The 21,418-nt window shown below is 59.8% G+C and overlaps 4 protein-coding genes across 4 annotated transcripts; 3 read left to right on the forward strand and 1 right to left on the reverse strand.

Annotated features, from left to right (window-relative positions):
* Window positions 1-122: 122 nt before the first annotated feature.
* TAS1R1 (taste 1 receptor member 1) lies at window positions 123-4,363 on the forward strand (the record flags this gene model as incomplete). The annotated part of the gene is given in 4 exon segments (XM_032131324.1): window positions 123-1,754; window positions 1,944-2,156; window positions 2,349-2,469; window positions 3,219-4,363. Coding segments are annotated over 4 exon segments (3,024 nt in total), but the record flags the coding sequence as incomplete, so codon positions are not given.
* Window positions 4,364-4,428: 65 nt separating this feature from the next.
* Window positions 4,429-9,060, forward strand: ZBTB48 (zinc finger and BTB domain containing 48). The gene is given in 11 exon segments (XM_032131406.1): window positions 4,429-4,710; window positions 4,712-4,921; window positions 4,971-5,167; window positions 5,858-5,969; window positions 6,345-6,437; window positions 6,754-6,840; window positions 7,177-7,331; window positions 7,487-7,623; window positions 7,947-8,111; window positions 8,240-8,328; window positions 8,416-9,060. Coding segments are annotated over 11 exon segments (1,800 nt in total). The 5' UTR covers window positions 4,429-4,452; the 3' UTR covers window positions 8,713-9,060.
* Window positions 9,061-9,472: 412 nt separating this feature from the next.
* Window positions 9,473-16,322, reverse strand: KLHL21 (kelch like family member 21). Its single transcript, XM_032131392.1, has 5 exons — window positions 16,269-16,322; window positions 14,686-15,734; window positions 13,088-13,493; window positions 11,543-11,615; window positions 9,473-11,193 (listed from the first exon to the last, which is right to left on the reverse strand). Exons 2-5 carry the CDS (start codon window positions 15,725-15,727, stop codon window positions 10,900-10,902), a joined length of 1,815 nt encoding a protein of 604 aa, XP_031987283.1. The 5' UTR covers window positions 15,728-15,734; window positions 16,269-16,322; the 3' UTR covers window positions 9,473-10,899.
* An 84-nt stretch (window positions 16,323-16,406) lies between these two features.
* On the forward strand, window positions 16,407-21,000 carry PHF13 (PHD finger protein 13). The gene is made up of 4 exons (XM_032131404.1): window positions 16,407-16,540; window positions 16,941-17,042; window positions 17,585-18,137; window positions 18,538-21,000. The coding sequence occupies exons 1-4, from the start codon at window positions 16,502-16,504 to the stop codon at window positions 18,762-18,764; spliced, it is 921 nt and encodes a 306-aa protein (XP_031987295.1). The 5' UTR covers window positions 16,407-16,501; the 3' UTR covers window positions 18,765-21,000.
* The last annotated feature ends 418 nt before the right edge of the window (window positions 21,001-21,418 follow it).

Raw genomic sequence — 21,418 nt, forward strand, 5'->3', positions numbered from 1 at the left:
CGGCCGCCGCCGCCGCCTCCTTCACCCTCCGCGGCGATCACCGCCTGGCTGGGCTGTTTCCGCTGCACTCTGCGGCGCACCGGGACGCCGCCAGCATGCTGGTGCGCGGCTGCGACGAGTGAGTGCCCGCGCTGCCCGTGCCCCCAACGCGCTCGGTCCTCCTTAACAACCACTCTCGATTCCATAGCGCTGCCGTCTTCAAGAGCCACGGCTACTGCCTGTCCCAGGCTCTGCGCTTTGCCGTAGAGGAGATCAACAATTCCAGCACGCTGCTCCCCAATGTCACCCTGGGCTACGACATCTATGACACCTGCTCTGAGCCTGCCAACTTCTACGCCACACTGTGCGCCCTCGCCCGCAAAGGCAGGCAGGATGTCCAGGTGCTCCCCAGTTTCCAACACTACGAACCCCAGGCCGTGGCTGTCATTGGTCCTGACAGCACCCAGCTGGCCCTCACCACAGCTGCTGTCCTCAGTCTCTTTCTTGTACCGGAGGTAAGTGCAGTTCCTGCGGCTGATGAAGAACAAGGCTTCCCAGGAGTGAGGGTTTCAGAGAGGGTGGGCTCGGAGCTGAGGAGCCTGGCAGACCTGGAAATGCAGTCCCTCGGTGTGTGCTGTCCCAGGATCCTTCCCAGGCAGTCAGTGGCTGGCTTGCCATCCATCACAGCTTTCTGCTGCTGCAGCACACTTGGCACTGGGTCCACTGCCTGCCCAGCTCCAAGTCTTCCCTGGACAGGCTGCCTGTGCCATTAGCTTTTCACCCATTAGCAGGGGTGCTGCAGCCAGGCCAGTGCATCCCCCTTCCGCTGGCTCTCTTTGCAGATCAGCTACGAAGCCTCCACAGAGACGCTGAGCCTGAAGCGGCTGTACCCCTCTTTCCTGCGCACCATCCCCAGTGACAGGCAGCAGGTGAAGGCCATCTTCTTGCTGCTGCAGCACTTTGGCTGGACCTGGGTGGCACTGCTGGGCAGCAACAACGCCTACGGCAGGGCTGGCCTGGATACTCTGCACGAGCTGCTGACCGCAAGCAATGTGTGTGTGGCCTACCGAGGCACCATCCCCGCCAACTCGGATGCCAGCAACCCAGAGCTCCACAATCTGGTCCGAATCCTCACAGACATCAAGATCAATGTCACCGTCGTGTTCTCCACCAGACGAAGCACCCTCCCATTCTTCGAGGTCGTGGTCCAGAGGAACATCACGGGCATGGTGTGGGTGGCCTCTGAAGACTGGGCATTGGCTCAAACCATCTGGCAGGTGCCTGGCATCCAGACCATCGGTTCGGTGATTGGGATGGCAGTTGAGAAGCCGGAGTCCACGATGCTGGAACGCTTTGAAGCTTGGAAGATGTCACAGGAAGGCACTGTGGCTGAGTGTGCCAGCAGTGCAGAGGCAGGTGGGGAATCTGTGGGGAGCACGCGGCTGGACTGCACCCAGTGCTGCACCAGCTGCCGTGCCCTTGCTGCCATCTCCGACATGTACGATGCTCAAGGCTCCTTCAGTGTGTACTCGGCTGTGTATGCCGTGGCCCATGGCCTCCATGACCTGCTGGGCTGCACCTCGGGGGCCTGCAGCAAAGGCACTGTCTATCCCTGGCAGGTAAGAGCAACCTTGTGGAAGAAGACCTATGAGGATCCCTTCCCACAGGGAAGGATTTTTCCATTGTGCCCAGAGGTTTCCTGTCCAAAGGCTCAAATCCCAGCTGAAGACCCTTGTGGGCTTCAGCTGTCCCTCACAGTCAGAGCAGCCAAGACCTAAACCTAGACTCCATCCTAGGTCACTTGTTCCTCTACCACCAGCCCCTCACTGGATGGGATTTCCTGCAGATGTTGGGGGGCTGGAAAGCGGCTGCAGCACAGAGGAAGGGTCCTCCAGCACATCTCCCTCCCAGTGGCAGGAGTCATGCCATTGGAAGGGCTCCTCTCTTACTCTTCTGTTTTACAGCTCCTACAAAAGATAAGGCAAGTAAACTTCACCCTGTACAAGAGCCAAATCTCTTTTGATACCAATGGGGACATTCGTAAAGGCTATGACATTGTCATGTGGAAGTGGAATGGCCCAAACTGGGCTTCTGATGTGATAGGAACCTTCCGTGTGAACCCTGACAGGCTGAGCATTGACCTAGGCAAAGTCCTGTGGCACACAGAAGATGGCCAGGTACTGTTCTGCACCCAGGTCTTATTTATTGCTCACTTCTGAGCTGACTGCATCCCAATGCCACCAGTTCTGGGGTGTTTTCTCATAGCAGGGCAAAACTGAGGGCAGAGGCAGTGTGGGGGGTGCCAGAGTGCTGCTGAGCCTGAACTCTGCTGCTGCCTGCCAGCCTGATCCTGTCTGTGCTCCCGGCAGGCTCCCATCTCAGTGTGCTCTGAGGCCTGTCAGCCAGGGGAGAAGCAGCTGCAGCAGAGCCACCACAGGTGCTGCTTCAGCTGCATGGCCTGTCCACCGGGAACCTTCCTGAACACATCAGGTCAGTACATCCTGGGGGCCGCTCCTGCCCCTTCCTCCCCTGCCCACATCCTGCCTCCTGCTCCCATCTCACCATTCCCAGCCTCTCACCTCCTGCGGTCAGCAAAACCTCTGAGCTGACCTGAAGGCAGTGGGTCTGGCTCCTGATTGCTCACCAGTGGGTATGCAAAGCCCATGCCCTGTGCTTTCCGGGCACCACCTGGTGAACCCACCTGGGCAAACAGAGCCCTTCTCCTGTGGCCAGGGGATGGGGATGTCCGGCCCGATAGCTGTTCCCTACACCGCATCCTCTGCCAGGGAAATTCAACCTCGTGGTTGCCTTTGTGCCCCAGATGGCACTCAGGGCTTCCCCACTGTGTGGTCACCAGCACCTGGCATATGGAAATGTCTCCCGCCTGGGACAGGCACCAGTAGTCTCCTGCCTCAAGAGTCACCAGCCACAACGACAAACCCCTTCCTGGCAGCTGGTACCTCAACACCCTTGGCCTGTGGAGTGGGCAGGGGCAGCTCTGGGGATGGTGGGAGCAGAAAGCCCCCCTATATGGTCCTGTCCCATTCAACAGCGGCTGCTGCTTCCCAGGTTACTGCTGGATCCACGGGCCCCTTCCCACCCACAGCCCCCATGGCCCTGAGCTTCACACAGCTGAGCCCCTGTTGAATGGGACAAGCCCCCATGGATTTTGGTAGAGTCCATGGGGTAAACTTCAGGTGGGGGGTCTTTTGGGAAAAGAGCCCCCTCTGTGCCCCCAGGCCTGGGAGCAGGAAAAGGAAAGAGCAGGACGCAATGGGTGAGCAGAGTCCAGGGGGCTGCGGGCCGGGCCCCGCACCGCCGCAGAGCACCTACCGGGTCCGAGGTGTGCGAGGTGTCCGTGTCTTCCACAGACCCCTTTGACTGCCAGGCCTGTGGCCTGGGCGAGTGGGCCCCAGCAGGGAGCGAGGTCTGCTTCAACCGCACCGTCGAGTTCCTGTCCTGGTCCGAGCCCCTCTCCTGGGTGCTGCTGGCCCTGGCTGTTCTTCTCATGCTGCTCATAGCAGCGCTGGTTGTCCTCTTCGCCCTCAACGCCTCCACGCCTGTGGTCAAGTCTGCGGGCGGGAAGACGTGCTTCCTCATGCTGGGCTCCCTGGCCTGCACCTGCAGCAGCCTCTTCTGCTACTTCGGGGAGCCCTCGCGGGCGGCGTGCCTGCTGCGGGTGCCGCTCTTCACCATCAGCTTCACCGTGTTCCTCTCGTGCGTGGCGACCCGCTCCTTCCAGATCCTTTGCATATTCAAGCTGAACGCGCGCTGCCCGGCGCTCTACGAGGCCTGCATGCGGCACCGGGGGCCGGTGCTGTTCGTGGCCGCCAGCACGGCGGCACAAGTGGCGCTGTGCCTGCTCGCCGAGGTCGCCAGCCCCTCGGTGCCGCGCCGGGACTACGGCGCGCGGGCCGAGTGGGTGGTGCTGGAGTGCACCCAGAGCGCCGCGGCCGACGCCGCCATCGCCTACACGGTGCTACTCAGCGCCGCCTGCTTCGCGCTCAGCTACGGGGGCACGGACCTGCCCGCCGCCTACAACGAGGCCAAGAGCCTGACCGTGAGCCTGCTGCTACACCTGAGCTGCTCGGCCGCCGTGCTCTGCTCGCAGGGCGCGCTGCGCGGCCGGGCCGAGCTGGCGGCGCGGGTGCTCGGCACGCTGGGCACGCTCGCAGCGCTGCTGGGCGGGTACTTCGTGCCGCGGGCCTTCGTCATCGTGCTGCGGCCGCACCAAAACACGGCCGAACACTTCCAGATGGTCATCCAGGAGTACACGCGGCGCCGGGCCGCCGCTTGATCCGCGGGCACCGAGCCTGGGCTGCGGGGCTCGACCCGCACCACGCCTCCCCCACCGCGCACACAGCCCCGCGGCCCCGAGCCTGCCCCGGCTGCGCGCTCGCGCAGCGTCACTGCCGGTGCCCGGTGACGCCACGTCCGGCGCTGCCGGATGCCGGCGGGCTCCGGTGGGCGGCCATGGCGGCGGCGGCGGCGCACAGCGTGAGGGTGCTGCGGGAGCTGAACCGGCAGCGCGCGGCCGGGCAGTTCTGCGACGCCACGCTCGGCGTGGGCGGCCGCGAGTTCCGCGCGCACTGGCCGGTGCTCGCCAGCTGCTCCCGCTTCTTCCGCGCGCGCGGCCCCGGCGGGCCCGTGGCGCTGCCCGACGGCCTCGCCGACACCTTCCAGCTGCTGCTCGACTTCTTCTACACCGGGCATCTGGCGCTCACGGCGCACAAACCGTGCCCGCCTGCTGGCGGCCGCCGAGCAGCTCGGCGTGCCCGACGCCGTGGCGCTGTGCCGCGCCTTCCGCCCGCGGCCCCGCCGCGCCGCCGCCGCCACCGTCCGCCCGGAGCCCGCGGCGGCCCCGCAGCCCGGCGGGCAGGCGGTGCGTGAAGGGGGCGGGAGGGGGGCGGCGGGGCCGGGGCCCGGCGGGGAGGCGGCGGCGGCGCGGTGACGCCGCTGTTCCCTCGCAGGGCTCCCCCTCAGCCGCGGAGGAGGCGGCGGTGGGTGGCGGCGGGCGGGGGGACGGCGACGCCGAGCCCCTTCCCGAGAAAAAGGTGCTGCGGAGCAAAAAGAGCCCCCCCGCTCCGGGAAAGGCGCCGGGGAGCAGAAAAGGTACAGCGGTGCCGGTCGAGTGCCCCACATGTCATAAAACCTTTCTCAGCAAATATTACCTTAAAGTGCACAACAGGTAAACGCTCCGGCTTCTCCTTCCCCTTGCGCGCGGGGGGACGCGCCGCCCCCACGGCTCGGCCCCTTCCCGGGGAGAAAAAAGGGCGGCCCCATTTCTGCCAGCTGATCCCAGCACCTCGGCATCCCCCGGGGTGGTAAAGGAGGGTCCCCTCTGCCCCTGGGGGTGCTCTGGCCTGGGGGAGGGTTATATGTCTATGAAGGGCGTCCCAGAGCTGCATCGACTGTCCTGGGCTGTGGCTCAGGAAGGCCATGTGAGGGGCTCCTCGGGGGCTGCGCTGGCTGCAGGTGGGCAATGGCAAATCCTCCTGGGCTTTGAGATTCGCCCGGGCTGGGGGAAGTTTCCGGGGTTGCGGGGGACACATGGCTGGGCTCTGTGAGGAGCTCCAGGGTGGATCACCGAGAGCAGGGCAGGGCCCTGCAGTGAGGGCTCAAGCTTTGCTTCACTGGTGTTGGGGGAGAATCTTGGCCCTGCAGAATTGGTGTTTCGTGGAGTGCAGCGGGCACCAACAGCTGTGCTGTTGAGGGGATACGAAAGTGGCATAAAAGCAGCTTTAGGGCAACTGTGAATAGTAGCACTGTGGGGGTGGGGGGGAAGTACCCACCTCACCCTTCCCTGTGACCTCCTGAGCCTGTCTGCACAGATGCTGTTGACAGGCAGTGATGGGATTCTGTATTTGCATCCCCCCAGGAAACACACTGGAGAGAAGCCATTTGAGTGTTCCAAGTGTGGCAAATGTTACTTTAGAAAAGAGAATCTCCTGGAACACGAAGCCAGGAACTGCATGAACCGATCGGAACAGGTATGCCCAGGAGCTGCCCTGCTGGGCTGGAGCGTGGCTGCCATGTGGCAGGAGGGGAACTGGAGCCTTTTCCCAGCCCCAGCCCATGCTCAGCTCCAAACAGACCCCTGTCAGCACTGTGTGGCATGTGTTCCATGGCTGGGACCACCATAGCCAGGGCCCCTGTGGCTGGGACTCAACGCGTGATACACAGCGCAGCCCTCACTCCTGTTTCAGCACACCAGGACACTGTGCTGTACGAGATCCTGCTCCTGGGGGTGCGGGCTGAACGCTGTAGCTGGGTGGCAGTGCCATGTGCTGGGCAGGGGGCTGAGCTGTGGGCTCCAGGTTGGGCTCTGGGTCCTGCAGAAGCTGACACCACCCCATCTCTCACAGGTGTTCACGTGTTCGGCCTGCCCTGAGGTGTTCAAGCGGCGGATGGAGCTGCGGCTGCACATGGTGTCACACACTGGGGAGATGCCGTACAAGGTCAGCAGGGCCTGCATCCAACATCTCTATCGGTGCTGCTGGACACTGGCATGGAGCAGGGGCAAGACTTTCCCTTCTAGAGCAGCCCAGCCCATCAAGAGCTGAGCGCACCAGTTCCCTTCTCTGGTCCGTGATAGCCCACTGAGGGTTGTTCCCTCATCTCTGAGCCAAAATATGATCCAGGGAGGCACCACAGCCAGAGGCTTCCTGTGGCTGTACCAGGAATCCGTGTTCTACTCCCCCACTGGTCCTCTCCTTGCTCTGAAACCACTCTTTGGGGGCAGCTGGAAGCTGACCCCATTCTCCTGTCTCGCAGTGCTCCTCCTGCTCACAGCAGTTCATGCAGAAGAAGGACCTGCAGAGCCACATGATAAAGCTGCACGGCGCACCCAAGCCCCACGCGGTAGGGATCAGGGGCTTTGGGGAGGGTGTGATCCTGAGTGTGGACCTGGCCTAAGGAATGGCACAATGTTCTGTCTGGCTCTGTCAGTGAGGGGGTGGGGCACAGAGCTACTGGAAATGGACTCGTTTGGGTACAGGAGCAGCCCACAGCCCCAAGCACTGACCAGCATTTCATCTCTGTTGAGCTGTCCCATCTCACTGGGTGTCTCTGAGCCAGGGGTGCTGCCCTGGCTTCTGCAGGGAAGTCCCTGGAGCAGCTGGGAAAAAGCCGGGTCTGAGTGGGGTCTGGTGAGGGTGTACCCCAATCCTAACCCCCTCCTCTCCTGTGGCCTTGCAGTGCTCAACCTGCTCCAAGTGCTTTCTGTCCCGGACAGAGCTGCGCCTGCACGAGGCCTTCAAGCACCGCGGAGAGAAGCTGTTTGTGTGCGAAGAGTGCGGGCACAGGGCCTCGAGCCGCAATGGCCTCCAGATGCACATCAAGGCCAAGCACAGGTACAGTGTGACCCGTGTCCTCCATTATGTCACCCTGGCTCTCCTGGCTGCACTCCCTGCCCCGCAGGCCTGGGGGTTGGCTGGAAGTCACCCTCTTCCCAGAGGAGCTGAAGCTGACGGAGACAGAGGTGACGGTGATGTTTCCCTGCCCACAGGAATGAGCGGCCCTACGTGTGTGAGTTCTGCCACCATGCCTTCACGCAGAAAGCCAACCTCAACATGCACCTGCGCACGCACACTGGCGAGAAGCCCTTCCAGTGCCATCTCTGTGGCAAGACCTTCCGGACACAAGGTACCCCTGGGTGTGGCTGGAGCAGGTCATGCCAAGTGCTGTGCTCCAGCATCCAGGACCTTCAGAAAGCAGCTTCCCCAGGAGCAAAGCCATGCTCTTGTGAGTGCAGGCCGATAGTAAGGAAAGCATGTTTTTGTCACCTGCACCGCCCTTGTGGCACAGAAAGGGAGCAAGCTGGCGTTCCTCATGACCCTTAGCTGGAGCAGGCAGCTACTGCTTGTGCTGCTCTTGCCTTCCTGGCCAGCCTGACAGCCCCTGAGATGGGGTGCACGGGCTGTGCTTCTGACTGATCACTCTCCCTGTCTCTCCCCCACTGACGGCAGCGAGTCTGGACAAGCACAACCGGACACACACTGGGGAGCGGCCGTTCAGCTGCGAGTTCTGTGAGCAGCGCTTCACAGAGAAGGGGCCGCTGCTGAGGCACGTCGCCAGCCGGCACCAGGAGGGGCGGCCCCACTTCTGCCACATCTGTGGGAAGACATTCAAAGGTAACGCTGGAGCTCCAGCTCTCAATGGGGCTCTGCAGGAGCTGCCTCCTTCCCGTGGGTGGGTTGGCATTGCTGTGAGCCTGTATGACATGGAGCTGCTGCCTACGGCCTCTCGCTTCCCTTCCCAGCGGTAGAACAGCTGCGTGTCCATGTCCGCCGGCACAAGGGAGTGAGGAAGTTTGAGTGCACTGAGTGTGGCTACAAGTTCACACGGCAGGTGAGGCCTTCCCCGGCTCCAGGGCCGCCGCTCTGCGCTGGGGAGCCAGCCCTCACTGGGTGTCTCCACATGCCCCTTCTTTTGCAGGCTCACTTGAGACGCCACATGGAGATCCACGACCGAGTGGAGAACTACAACCCTCGGCAGCGGAAGCTGCGGAACCTGATCATCGAGGATGAGAAGGACGTGATGGTGGTGCTGCAGCCGCCACCAGAGCTGGAGGTGGGCTCAGCCGAGGTGATTGTGGAGTCGCTGGCCCGTGGGCCACTGCCCGAGGAGGTCCCTGTGCAGAAACTCTGCTCAAACACGAACTTCTCCCCAGCGGACGTGATTGAGCAATCGCTGATTATAACAACAACGATTCCTGAAGACTGTGAGACGTAGTGTGGCCACCCATCCCCTTCTACTGAAACACAGTAAAGTGTTAAGCTGAGCCACTTTCTGCCATACTTGTTATTTTGAGCCCCCACCCCTCCTTTTCTGCCACTCTCCTATCTCAGGCTGCAGGGAAAGGAAGTCACCATGACATTGTTATTGAGTATCAAATGAAGAAATGCCTCAGAATGGTCGCTCCAGTCGGTGTCCATGCGCGGTGTGCAGTGGGATGGGACTTATCTCCATGTCATACTGTGACTCACTTTCTGACGCTGGAGGAGCTGGTGCTGCCCCCCCCCTCCCTTTCCTCCAGCCCTCTCACCCTGCTTGTGATTAAAGCTCACCTTCCCCCACAGAGAGCGGCTCTGCCCTTTCCTTAACTCCTCCGTTTAACTTGTGCCTTATTTCTCCTTTGTTTTGTTAAGCTTCTGTCAGTTGCTGTTTCTTTCCCCTATTATAGGCAGGGCATGACTCGTGTCTGCTCAGCACTGGGATGACAGAGCTCTGAGTTCACTTGAAACACACTCCAGCAGCCACAAAGTGCCTGTGCTCACTAATAACCCGATCCAGGGTTGCTGGGAGAGTGAGAACCGTGGCCTGAGTGGTGCCAGGGTGGGGGAGATCTCTGTGTGTACCCTCCACACCCCAGAGTCGCAGCCATGCTCTCTCCCCTTTCCCCCTCTACTCACCAAGGAGGCAGAGAGGCTCCAGTTCAAGCATATCTGGAATGAGAAACTCCCAATAAAATCTCACTCCAGGTCCCTTCCCCTCACAGAATTGTGTAACAGGTTTTATTTAACTTGACTGCTGCAAGTAAATTTAAAAACAAACTATGAGAATAAAAATACATTATCTGCAAATGTAAAATGCCTTTGTTTCAAAGGATGGAGTTCAACTGTACTTGAAGATTCAACACAATGAATTCTACAAAAAATAAATACAGATCTGTAGCTGCTCAGCGGGTGGGACTGGGGGTCCAGCAGCGAGCGTGGCCGCGTGCGCCGGGGTGCGTTATTTATAGCTCAGCAGAAATGCCTCAGGCTGCGGCGCCGTCGGGAATTGGCCATTGCTCCCAAAAAAGCAGCAGCTGCCCCGAATCACCAGCCCCTGCACCCCCTGGCCAGGCTCTGCCCGCGGGTTTGACACCAAGGGGACGCCGCGCCAGGCCCTGGGGCCTCCCTGCTGGCACACGGCGGTCTCAAGGCACTGTCAGTGTTCCAGACTGGAGAACAGCTCGGGTTCCCCGTGGCTGAGGGGTGCAGCAGCGTCAGACAGCACTGGGGCAAACCACGTTTCTGTAAAGCTGTGAAGACGCCGATGCTGCGGAAATGGGGCTCGGATGCTCCTCAATCCAGGGGCAAGCCTGGAGGCGAGAGATTGAGTACACAGGGTTTCCATCTCTGGATTCAGTTTAAATGCAAATTTTTCCTCTATTGGCTAAAATTTAAAGACCAAAAAAGAAATGCATCCAGCCACACCTTAGCTTCTGCCACACTTCGGGGTTCTCCTGAAGGTGCAGCACTTGCTCCCAGGGAGCCATGCTGCAGGTTCAGCTGTTTGCTTCTTCCAGAAACATTCCACAAGTAAACTGCACGCAGCTGTTCTTCAGCAAAGGTAGATAAACAGAGCCCACCTGGCCAGGGCACTTGGGCAAGTATAAAGGCAAATCTTACACAGGCCAAAATAAAACTGCAAACCTCAAATAAAAAGAGGAAAAAACCACTAAAATAACTACCGTTCAATTCCAACACGTGCACAGGAAGCCTGTCTCCCTCCGAGGCACAGAATATAGGGGGGTGTCCAGACCACTGCCCTACCAGACAGACCCCTCCCAAGAAACTGAAGGAAGGAGTTTGTTGGCAAATGAAGCATTACAGGGTGAAGGAGCTCCCAGTGAAAGCTGTCTGGTCACAAGCCATAAGCAGCGGTGCTGTGGCGTGGTTCAGCACAAGTGCTTTCCCCAGGGATCAGCTCTTGGGTCCCTGTGGGCAGCGCAGTGCTGTCTCCTGCCCTGAAGGGCTGAGGGAAGCAGTGGAGGCCTCGCTGCCTGCAGGCCCACAGCATCACGTCCAACAGCCAGAGTTCTTGCTCCCTCTGTGATCAGCATGGTTTTGTTTCCAAGCACTGGTTTGCCTCAGCCTTCTCCCAAAACAGTCCAGGTTCCGGATGAGGGACTCTGTCAAGCCGCTTCCTGTGCTAAGGCAGCTCGTTGAGGTTCTGGTTGTGGAGGTTTTGGTTCTGCCTGCTCAAGCTGATGGTGTTGTCCAGTGTGATGCTGTCGTCCTCCTGTGTGGTTTCTGGCATGAACTGCCGAAATATGCTGACGCTGCCATGCCAGAAGATGGGCTCGGGGAGCTGGCCCACGATGCTCCACATTCGCGTCTCAGGGTCGTAGGCTTCCAGGACGTCCGAGAGTTCAAATGTGTTATCGTAGCCCCCTGAGACATAGAGCTTCCCGCCAAGCACAGCCACGCTCCCTCCAACATGAACCTGCAATGTAACAATAAACACACTCTGCGATCAGGGGGTGTTTGCCTGATCCCACAGCTGATCGAGGGGGTGGGTGGGATCTGGGAGCTGTTCCTTGGAGGGAGCTTCACGCCCACCAGCTGCAGGTTGGGCTCTGAACCAGTGCTGCCCACAGCTCTCACATGCTGGGCTGCACACTCTGACATGCCACCACATCTGGGACTTGTCTTCCCAGTGACTGCAACACACTTAAACCAGCTCCACATGCAAGGGGTTCTGATTCTAAAAAGCTCTTGGTTTTCCAAAGGAAAACCCAAAAGAAACTCATTTGTAACACTTAAGACATCCTAGAGGCAGGCAAATGTCCTACCTGAAGCATGGCAGGGATTTTATCCCACTCGTTCTTCGATGGATTGTAAACATCCACTTCAGCCGAGTCGTCCCTGGGGGAGAGAACACAAAATTACTCTTCTGCATTCTAGAAACACCGCTCGAGTTCTTCGCCAAAGCCAAATTTAGGCGGGCAGGGGAGAGAAGAGCCGGGGAGGCAGCGTAATCCCCCCGGACTTCTCTCACCCACCCTGCTCGCCAGACAGGAGGGCAACAGTGACAGGTGAGGGACGTTTGTGCCTTAGAGACACGCGCTGCTGACACAAGAATGTGTGGAGGACAAGGTCAGGGCAGCTGGAGAGGAGCTGTCAGTTCTTCCAAGACAGTTCTGGTACAGATGGGATCAAGATGCTGCAAGGCAGCTCGAGGCAGGGCCAGCAGCCAGACCAGGGCCTCCTCTCTCCACTCTGGGTCAGCTTTGGGGCAACTGCAGAGAACACCTGAACCTCACTGCTGTGCATTATTTACAGGTATGAAACTAGTCCCAGCATGAGGGATTGTCAGGGCCTTTAGCCTGAGCTATTAAACCAATCTGCCACTTCTACTTGCAACCCGCTCCTCTGCCCTCCAAAGATTATCCCACAGCTCTAAACAGAGCAGCAGCCCGGGCACAGCACGTGAAGTGAGGAAAGAACACCTAACCCTGATCATCTCCCCACTGACTCTTGCAGATGCAAAGTGATCTGAAATCCTGAAGTGTCAATCATTGGTACTTTAAAATGGGTAAGAAAAAGGAAATTCTATAGAATCAGTTTGTGACAAGGAGCTGAGCAGCTGCAACACCCTGGCAGGATGGACTGAAACCAGCTGACCAGAACAGCCACCAGCAAGACACTTAGCTGGACCTGAAAGGATCAAATAAAAAGTCTTGGGCCAAAGCTGCTACTTTATGCAAAGCCAAGAGGAGATTAAAAGAAGATAAGTGCCTGGAGGCCATCACAGAAGTCTCTGTTTGCTCAGAGTCAACACAGGGAAATGAAATGCTCCAGCCCTAGCATGCCTTCCCGTTTATTTTTAATTAAGCGGATAACTGAAGTATTTGCGCCACCAGGACAGCTTCAGATGGGTAATTAAGTCCCAATTTGGAAAGGTGCTTAAAAATAGTGACCAATCACTTCATCTTCAGCCCTCTTATCTCTGCTGAGACGCAAGATGTCCTCTCCTGCACTAGAGTTTAACGTTTTCTAGGAGCTTATATGCTTATTTATAGCAACGAGGGGGGCTGAACCAGGAGCTGAAGAAACCGAGAAGCCAATTTCCAAGCAGCGCTGCTGACTTCAGACGGATTTACACCTGCCTGTTCCCCAGCCCTGGGTTACACTCAGACATTTTCACACTATTTTATGGGCAGCTCTTTGAGGCCCACCAGCACAAGCAAGGAGGTGTTACAGCCCTCCCTGCACCATCAGGTGCTGTCCCAACCCAGTGTTCTCCCCCCACCACCTGCAAAATCCACCTTCCCAGGGAAGCTCTGGGCTCTCCTCATGGGGAAGGAGGGAGGGAAGTGATTGCTCCCACTACTCACCGTATGAAGTACATGAGGCCGTTGAGCGTGACGGTCTTCGGGGCGAAGGACCAGGGGGGCAGGTGGCCGCAGTTGACAAGGGACCAGAGGTCACTGTCAGGGTCATAGCACTGCATGACCATGGACTCTTTACCAGCCAGGGAGCCGATGGCAAAGAGCTTCCCACGGCACGAGGTGGTGGAGCAGTTGTCCATGGGGTACAGCATGGGCTGCAGGGCCTCCCAGCTGTCCAGTGTGTGGTCATAGCGCTCCGTGCTGTCGGAGGCAACCACGTAGAGCAGCCCGTCCAGGACCGTGGAGCTGTGGTATTCCCTGGCTTTCAGCATGGGCGACACCTCCGTCCACTCGTTCACGCTGGAATTGTACCTCCAGACGCAGTCGTACAGCCTGGACCCATCCGAGCCCCCTGTGGCACAGCACGACACATGTCAGAGCCGGGCTCCGCGAAGGGAAGGGCGACAGAGGAGAGGGCTTTCGCTCGGCACGTGTGCCACAAGGATTCTAACGGAAGTTTTGCACTGTTTCTTTCCCAGCAAGCCAGGGAGGATTTCTCCCTCGTCATTCCTAGTCCATATCCAGCTGTGACTCAGAATGAGTCTTTCACACTTTACTACCTCTGTCCTCCAACCCCAGCTTCTCTCTTTTGCAGCCTGCCCTCCATTGCTACCCAGAAGCTGCCAAGGCAGTGGTGCTGCTGGCAGATCGGGAACCTCCCAGCCCTAACACCGACCACAACAACCCAAGATCCCCAGCAGCAGCCTGCACACGGCTCCCAGCAGGATTGACCTGCCTGGATTCACTCCAGGAAACTCCCAGGGGTCATAAGGGCTTCTGTAAAAACAAGCCACATCCATGTGGTAACCCATCATTTTTACAACCCTGCCCTTAAACCAGGGCCTTGTTTTCTGCTTGTGACTAGAGAACACACAGCTTTTCTGTTCACCTGCACAAGACTTGCTCTTCAAAGCTCTGCCAGGGTGTCTTACACACCCAGGGCACACTGTTCCACAGCAGTCAGTGTCCTGGGCCTCAGTTTGTTACAGCTGTCACAGGGATGTAGTTCAAAGGAGGCATCTGCATACAGCTTAACAGCCAAATTTACATATTGGTGTCACCTTGACAGAAGTAATTGCAGCCCCAGCAAGAAGGCAGGATTTGTGCAGGGGAAGGTACTGTGACTCACAGGGGCTGGCAAAGGAACCTGGGGCTTCCTGACATGCCTCTGCCTCAAGCATGCGCCTAGCTTGTGATTCAGGGGGCTCTGAACCTGAACATCTTCAGAGAGAAACTCAAAACCTTCTTACATCACCCCTGTCCTCAGTGACGGTTAAAAAGTTCTAACTACAAGATCTGTGACTTCTCCCAGCGTGCTCAGCAGCATTAGTCACGACAAAATAGCTCCTGGACTGAGACCAGCTGCTAAATCCAGCACTGACTCCAGGAGTCTCCATGCCTGCTGGCAGGCTGCAGGCACCCAAGCCAAGTCCCAAACTCTCTACTACCCAGGAAAAGCCAAGTGCCACTGCTACAAAGCACATATTTTCAACAGAACTCTCCAGCCCTGAGGGGTGGTTCCCCTCATTCCCTGTATGCCTTACCAGTGACATAGATGTCGTTGCCCAGCGCAGCAACACTGTAGCCCCCTCCCAGGTGCTCGGGGAACTCGGCCAGGTAGCGCCAGTGGCCGGTGCGTGGGTTGTAGCAGTCGACGGTGACAAGCTCATCGCAGTCACGGTCACAGCCACCGACGAGGACAAGGATCTCAGCGAGGCCGGTGGAGGGCCGCGGGCGCATGCGAGCACAGGGCCCCCGGTCGTGGCGGTCGAGGCGGGCAGCCTGGAAGTCGCGGGCCTCACGCAGGAGGCGCAGGCAGGGAGGGCAACGGGCCACCAGTGGCTCGCTCTCCACGTGGGCCAGAAGGTAGAAGCGGCGCACAAAGGGCAGGCGGACGTGGGCCAGGAGCTGGGGCAGCAGCGGGGCACGGGTGGCGGGATCAGCGCGCACCCAGCGCAGCGCCAGCTGAAAGGCAGCCTCCTCCTTGGGGATGCAGAGCCCGTCGTCCCGCAGGTAGGAGAGGAGGCGTGGCAGCGGCAGCCGCTCCAGCTGGGCGCCCAGCTCTCCCACGTGCCGCAGCACGAAGCGGTGGGCGGCAGCCGCCAGCTCCGGGCAGGCGAAGGCCTCCGCAAAGTCCTGCATGTCCAGGGCGTTGGCGGGCTCCAGCTGCCGCGCCAGCCAGGCGCCGCAGGCCTCCTTGACAGCGGGGAACTGCAGCAGGTCGGCGGCGCGCAGCAGGCGCTCGGCGATGTCGGGGCCCAGCCGCCCTACGCGGCCGGTGTAGGCGAAGTCGAGCAGCCGCCCCAGGCACTCGGGCTCGACGCCGTGCAGCCGCACACGCTCGGCCCGCGACTCGCGCAGGGCCCCGCCGAACATGGCGCGGAAGTATCCCGAGGCAGCGGCCAGAACGGCGCGGTGAGCCCCGAACTCTCGCCCGCCAGCCACCACCGTCACGTCCAGCAGGCTCCGCTCGGCCCGCAGAGCGCTCAGACCCCGTAGCAGCGACACCGCGTGTGCCGGTTCTCCCGTCGCCGCCGCCGCCGTCGCCGAGGCAGCCGCTGCCGTCCCGCCGGTGCCGGTCGCCATGCCGTGCCTGCGGGGAGGGCACCTGGGTCACGTCCTGCGCGGACCCGCTGGGACCGACCCCCGAGCGATTCCCGCGGCGGGAAAGGGAGGCGGAGATCAGGCAAGGAAGCGGCGGGCGGGCTCGGGAAGCCCGTCCCGGCCGGGATCTCCCGGGAGCGGCCGCTGCGTAACGCGGCGGCGCTGGAAGCGCGGCCCCGCTCGGGCCGGTCCCAGGGCCCCGTAGCTACCGCGCCCAGCCCCGCGCCCTCGGCCCCAGGCTGGCGCTCAGCAGGAGCCGCCCAATGGTACCGGGAGAACACAAGGCCGGCCCCGAGCGCAGACAGCGCTGAGGGAGCCCCGCTCTGAGTCCGGCTCCGGGTACCGCCGTTAGCGCGGGCGGAGGGGGTCGGCTCGGGGTTGAGGGTCCGGCTCGGGGTAGACCCTCCGGCGCCCTGCCTGGCCTACCACCACCACCAACCAGGCCCCGCAGTGAGCCCAGGGCCACCCCCTCCCGCCCGGGCCCGCAGCCACCCGGGAAGAGCCACCACCGGACCCCGCTCACCGCCCTGCTCCGCTCCCCACTCCGTTCACCGCTCCCGGCGCCGCCCCCGCCCCTCCGCCGCTCCCAGCGCGCCCCGCGCCCGGCACTGCGCACGCCCGGACTACGGCTCCCGGCGGCCCCGCGCGGGCGGCCGCCCCTTCACCGCCTCCCGCCGGCACCGAGCGGCTCGCGGTGTCGGCACTGCCCGGCTGCCGCCGCCGCCCCGGCCCCGCCCGCGCCACCCGTGCCGGGACATGGACTCCGACTCCTGCGCTTCGCCGTTCGCCCCGGAGGTGAGCTGGAGTCCCGGGGGGAAAAAGGAGGGGAAGGGAGGAGCGGGGCAGGAACAGAAGGGGAGGGGGTGCATCTCCCACCGCCCGGCCCGGCCCGGTCCGGCCGCCGGTGCCTGCTGTCTGCCCCCCGCCTCGGGGCCGGGCCCGGGGCCCGGGGCCGGGGCCATCTTGTGCCGCCGGGGCGAGGAATGGCGGCGGCGCCGCCCCGCCGTGCCCGCCGCGGGGGGGCTGCCTGGGGGCCCGGTACCGACGCCTAGGGGCGATGGGGGGGGGGGGGGCACTGCGCGGTTCCGCCGCTGTGGGGGTGGGGGGGGCGGTGCGGGGCGCGGCGGGAGCGGCGGCGCCGCCTCCCACTGGCGGGCCCGACCCCGCGGCCGCCGCTCACTCCCGCTCCCCGCAGGACTTCTCCCCCGGCTCCCGGCGGCACCGCACCGTGGAGGACTTCAATAAGTTCTGCACCTTTGTCTTGGCCTACGCCGGCTACATCCCGTACCCGCAGGAGGTGAGTTGCACCGGGGGGCCCTGGGGGCACCGGGGGGCCCTGGGGGCACCGGGCTGGTCTGTCAGACCAGCCGCTCCAGCGGTCACGGCCCCGCGCCGGGCCTGAACAAAAGGGGAACCGCGGCGGTTGGAGGCTCTGGGGACGGGGCGGGTGGTGCCCGGCGTGGGCGGGGTGAAAAACGTTGGATCCGGTATCTCTCCTGCTGCTCCCCGGTCCCGGGAGCTCTGGCCGGAGAAACCCCGAAGCGGCGGGTGGTGAGAATGGAAGCGTCAGCGCCCCGGGGCACGGGAAACAGTGCTCAGCTGCCCCGGGGGATAGGGCACAGCACTCCGGGGGACAGCACCCCTGGGGACAGGGGACAGCGCACTGAGGACAGGGAGCAGGGCACAGCACTCTGGGGGACAGCACCCCTGGGGACAGGGGACAGGGCACAGCACCTCAGGGATGGGGCAGAGTGCCCTGGGGGACAGGCGACAGCGCCTTGCGCCACACGTGTGTCTGCTTCGAGTCAAGCTGTTACCTGCTTCCTAAACGTATTCCAGGAAACACCGCTGAGGAACAGCCCCAGCCCTCCCAACAGCACCGGAGGCACGATTGACAGTGATAGCTGGGATCCCCGCTTCAATGACACCCCCTCCTCTGTCTCCCTGCCCTCCAAGAACAGAAAGAACTTTAGTCAGCTTAAGCGAGCAAAACCATACAGTTCCCTGTTCCAGCGGGCAAAGGCCAGCAACTTCCTGCCAGATCGAAAGCAAATCGATAAGATCAGGAAGAAGAAAAAGCTGAAAAGGAGGGAAACAGAGGTGTCTGCAGAGGAGGACTATGAGGAGAAGCTGCTGGATCTGGAGGCAGAGGACTCTTACGCAGAGACGCCGATGAGCCCCTCGTCGGAGGGCGACCCTCAGTCTGTGACCGAGCACTGCTCGGTGTGGGACTCTGACACCCCGTCCAGCGTCTCCTACCCTGCTGTGACAGCCGAGCAGACAGTGGAGATCCAGAGCGTGGGCAAACGAACAGTCATTCGGCAGGGCAAGCAGGTGGTGTTCCGGGATGAGGATGGCACTGGTGATGACGAGGACATCATGGTGGATTCAGGTAGGTGGCCTGGCTGTCCAAGAGGATTGGCCAGGTGGAAGTAGTGGTGCTGTGCCATTCTCTTTGATGCTTTTGGTAGGGTGAGGATAATGCTGAGGAGCACTGCCTGGGTGGAATTCAGGAGCAGTTGGGTTTTTGGCGGGAGGGATCTGGGTTGGCTCCTTTTGCAATAAATTGAGTGAAAAGCTGCGACTTTATAGAAGCAGCTGGTTCTCCTCTTCTGGATTACCGTCTCCCCGGTACTGCTGAGAGTCTCTTCCTGTGCAAGAGAGACCTGGACAAAGCAGCAAAGTGCCTGTCTTTGAAACCCAGGTAGTTAATTTAGCACGAAAGGAGAGAAAATTCCTGGTGTGAGAGGCATCAGCCGCTAAAAATGTATCTCTGACATTTGTCTTTGCAGATGACGACTCGTGGGACCTGGTCACTTGCTTCTGCATGAAGCCTTTCGCCGGGCGGCCGATGATCGAGTGCAACGAGTGCCACACCTGGATCCACCTCTCCTGCGCCAAAATCCGCAAGTCGAACGTCCCAGAGATCTACATCTGCCAGAAGTGCCGGGACTCCAAGTTTGACATTCGCCGTTCGAACCGCTCCCGGACGGGCTCGCGCAGGCGCTTTCTGGACTAGGGGAGAGGCGCGTGCTGGTGCGCTGAGTGGGCGGGTGAGTCGTGGGTGCCAGCTGGGAGGCCGGGGAGGGCTCCCCTGAACTGCTGCTGCTCAGGCAGGAGGGCTGCCCAGCCGGCCTGTGGCCCAGGAACAAGGAATCGCCGAGCCGTGGGCAGCCGGGGCTGGGAGAGGCCACTGGGCAGAACTGCGGCGAGATACCGACTGTCTCGAGGGACAGACAAAGCTCTCTGAGCTCAGTGGAGTTCTGTCTGGTTACGATGACTGGGTGATGTACAATACCTTTGCCACGCAGGTTTTCTCATCTCATTGGGAAACTGCAAATCTTCTCTGTGCTAGGAAACTCCTCCTCCTCCCAAAGAAGGAGGGGAGGGGGAGTCTGTGTGAAGAGTCTGAAAAGTAAATGGCCCTGTGTTTTAAATTCAGTGTGATATTATACCTGCCCATTTGTCCATGTAGATCAATCTTAGATATCCTAAGGCTCCGTAGGAGTCAGCATCAGTACTACCGGCCTCTGTGCGATCTGCTTCCGCTTCCACGGGCCTGAGCATAGGGGGGTTCTGTCATTTGGCATCATCCAAGTGCAAACGAGACTTGGGGCTCCCTCCTGTGCCAAGGGACAGCGCCCTGGCAGGAAAGAGCAGCCCTTTTCCTGGACAGGCAGCGTGGGGGATTAACGGCATCAGATTCCTTCCTAGAAAGTCTCTTCTTACCCTGATTTTTTTTGTGATTTATTTGCATGATCAGCTCAAATGTGTGTATGGGGGGAAACTGCTCCATTTCCTGTCCCTTCATTAACCTCTACGGTGCTGTTTTAAGAAGATGACTCTCCCTTTTCTCAGCCCAGAGTTCAAACATGGACTGTAAAAGGGGCCAAAGGAAACGTAGAACCTGGCAGGTCTGGTTTGGGATTTGATCACGTCCAACCAAGTATGACAGCTGAGTTGATTTTTGTTTTTGCTATTTGTTTTTTGAAACTGGACTGTAACCAAAAAGCCAGAATCTTTACTCTATTGGTAGCAATGACACAGATCAGAGCGAATGCAGGCAATGCAGCTACAGGATGAAGTGCAATGAGGATCCGTCTGGTGTGGAGTGGACAGGAGAGCGCTGAGGCCCTGGCCAGCACTGCAGACAGGACCTCCTGGGCCTCAGCCCACGGGAAGGCCCTTCACGACCATGATGGGAAGTCACAGCTCGTACACAAGGCCAGGGAGATGCTGGTATTGTTCCTCAATGACCAGACAGATCCACATGGATCACAAATTGGGTTGATGTTTCAAGGTGTTTCTCTGAAGCTATCCCTGAGGAGCAGTGTGTGCTCTGTCCAGTCAGAGGCTCAGAGAAGCACTGGCTGGTACAGCAGCTGCAGCCAGACCAGCTGTGCCGGCAGGAACTGTCCCCATGAGTTCTGCAGTCACAGCATTGGAGCACTGCCTTGTCTGAGGACTGGCTCACTGGGAGATGCATCCTGGTGATGACTGAGGGTCTTGCCAGGACACAGGGTCAGGAGCCCTCCTTCAGACATCAGCCCTGGGGCTGCCAAAGCCGTAGGCAGCCCAATACCACAGGGCCTTGGGCCTCCACAGTGTGGGGCAGGGTGACAGAACTGCATGACATGCAACTGTTCCCTCCTGGTTCTTGATAAAAATCCTGTTCCACCAAGCTGTAACAGCTGACTGGGTTCAGAAAACTAACTCCAGCTTCTGTGAAATCTCACAACCACGACTGTGCTGTGCTGCCTTCAGAAGCTACGTGGAACCACCAAGGAGTTTGCCAAAGACTCGCCCCCAACGGCTGCCTGACTGTCCTTTGCAGCCAGAAAAATAACCAAAGTTCTCCAGTGCTGCCATTTCCCCAGAAATGCTTGGGAAGATCCTGGCCACAACTGCACAAGAGTTGGACCTGGTCTGAAATTGGTATCTCTATGTTTACAGTGTGTCTGCAGTTCAGCTGGATCTCTGTGGAGTGTGTTCCTGAAGCTTTTGTGGAAGAAATGGTGCACTGTCAAGTGAACTGGCTCTTTTTGACAGAGGTTCAACACTAATCAATGTGACTGACTCTTGTTCTGTTTCCTTTTTGGATTTATCCCAGTGGATGGTGTCCAGCACGTTACAGTATCAGCAGAGAGAAATAAAAAAGTAACATCTCCATTCTTTTAGTTCATCACTTTCAGCCATGTATAATTACAGTTTAATTCAGAACTTTATTTTTTCATTAAAACTTTTAATGAACCATGTTTTTTTTCTTAAATGTGAGACAAATGAACAATGAGTTCGTTTTATTCCAAACTCAGGAGTCTGCTGTTATGATTTACTGGTTTGTGAGCTGTTGTGCCAGACAGCAGGAAGACTTGACACTTCAAGTGCTCTTCCTGAAACAATACACTCAGGAAGGGATAGGAGGAGCTGGCAGGTATCCCCACCTTTCTCTGGAGCAGCTGCTCCTTGCTAGCCTCTGCTGAGAGTGTGGGACATGGTGATGGAGCCGGGTGGCTGGGCAGGGTGGAGGGACAGGAGGCAGGCACTGCCCAGAGTGGCTGAAGGCAGGAGGGACACTGCTGGGCTTGTGCCAGGGGCCTGCTGAAGGGTGCAGTGACTGAGCTGGGGGACAGGGCTCAGGCCAGGATGCCGATGGTGCTGGAGCGCACAGTCCTG

This window comes from Corvus moneduloides, chromosome 22, assembly GCF_009650955.1.
Source record: "Corvus moneduloides isolate bCorMon1 chromosome 22, bCorMon1.pri, whole genome shotgun sequence".
NCBI lineage: Eukaryota > Metazoa > Chordata > Aves > Passeriformes > Corvidae > Corvus > Corvus moneduloides.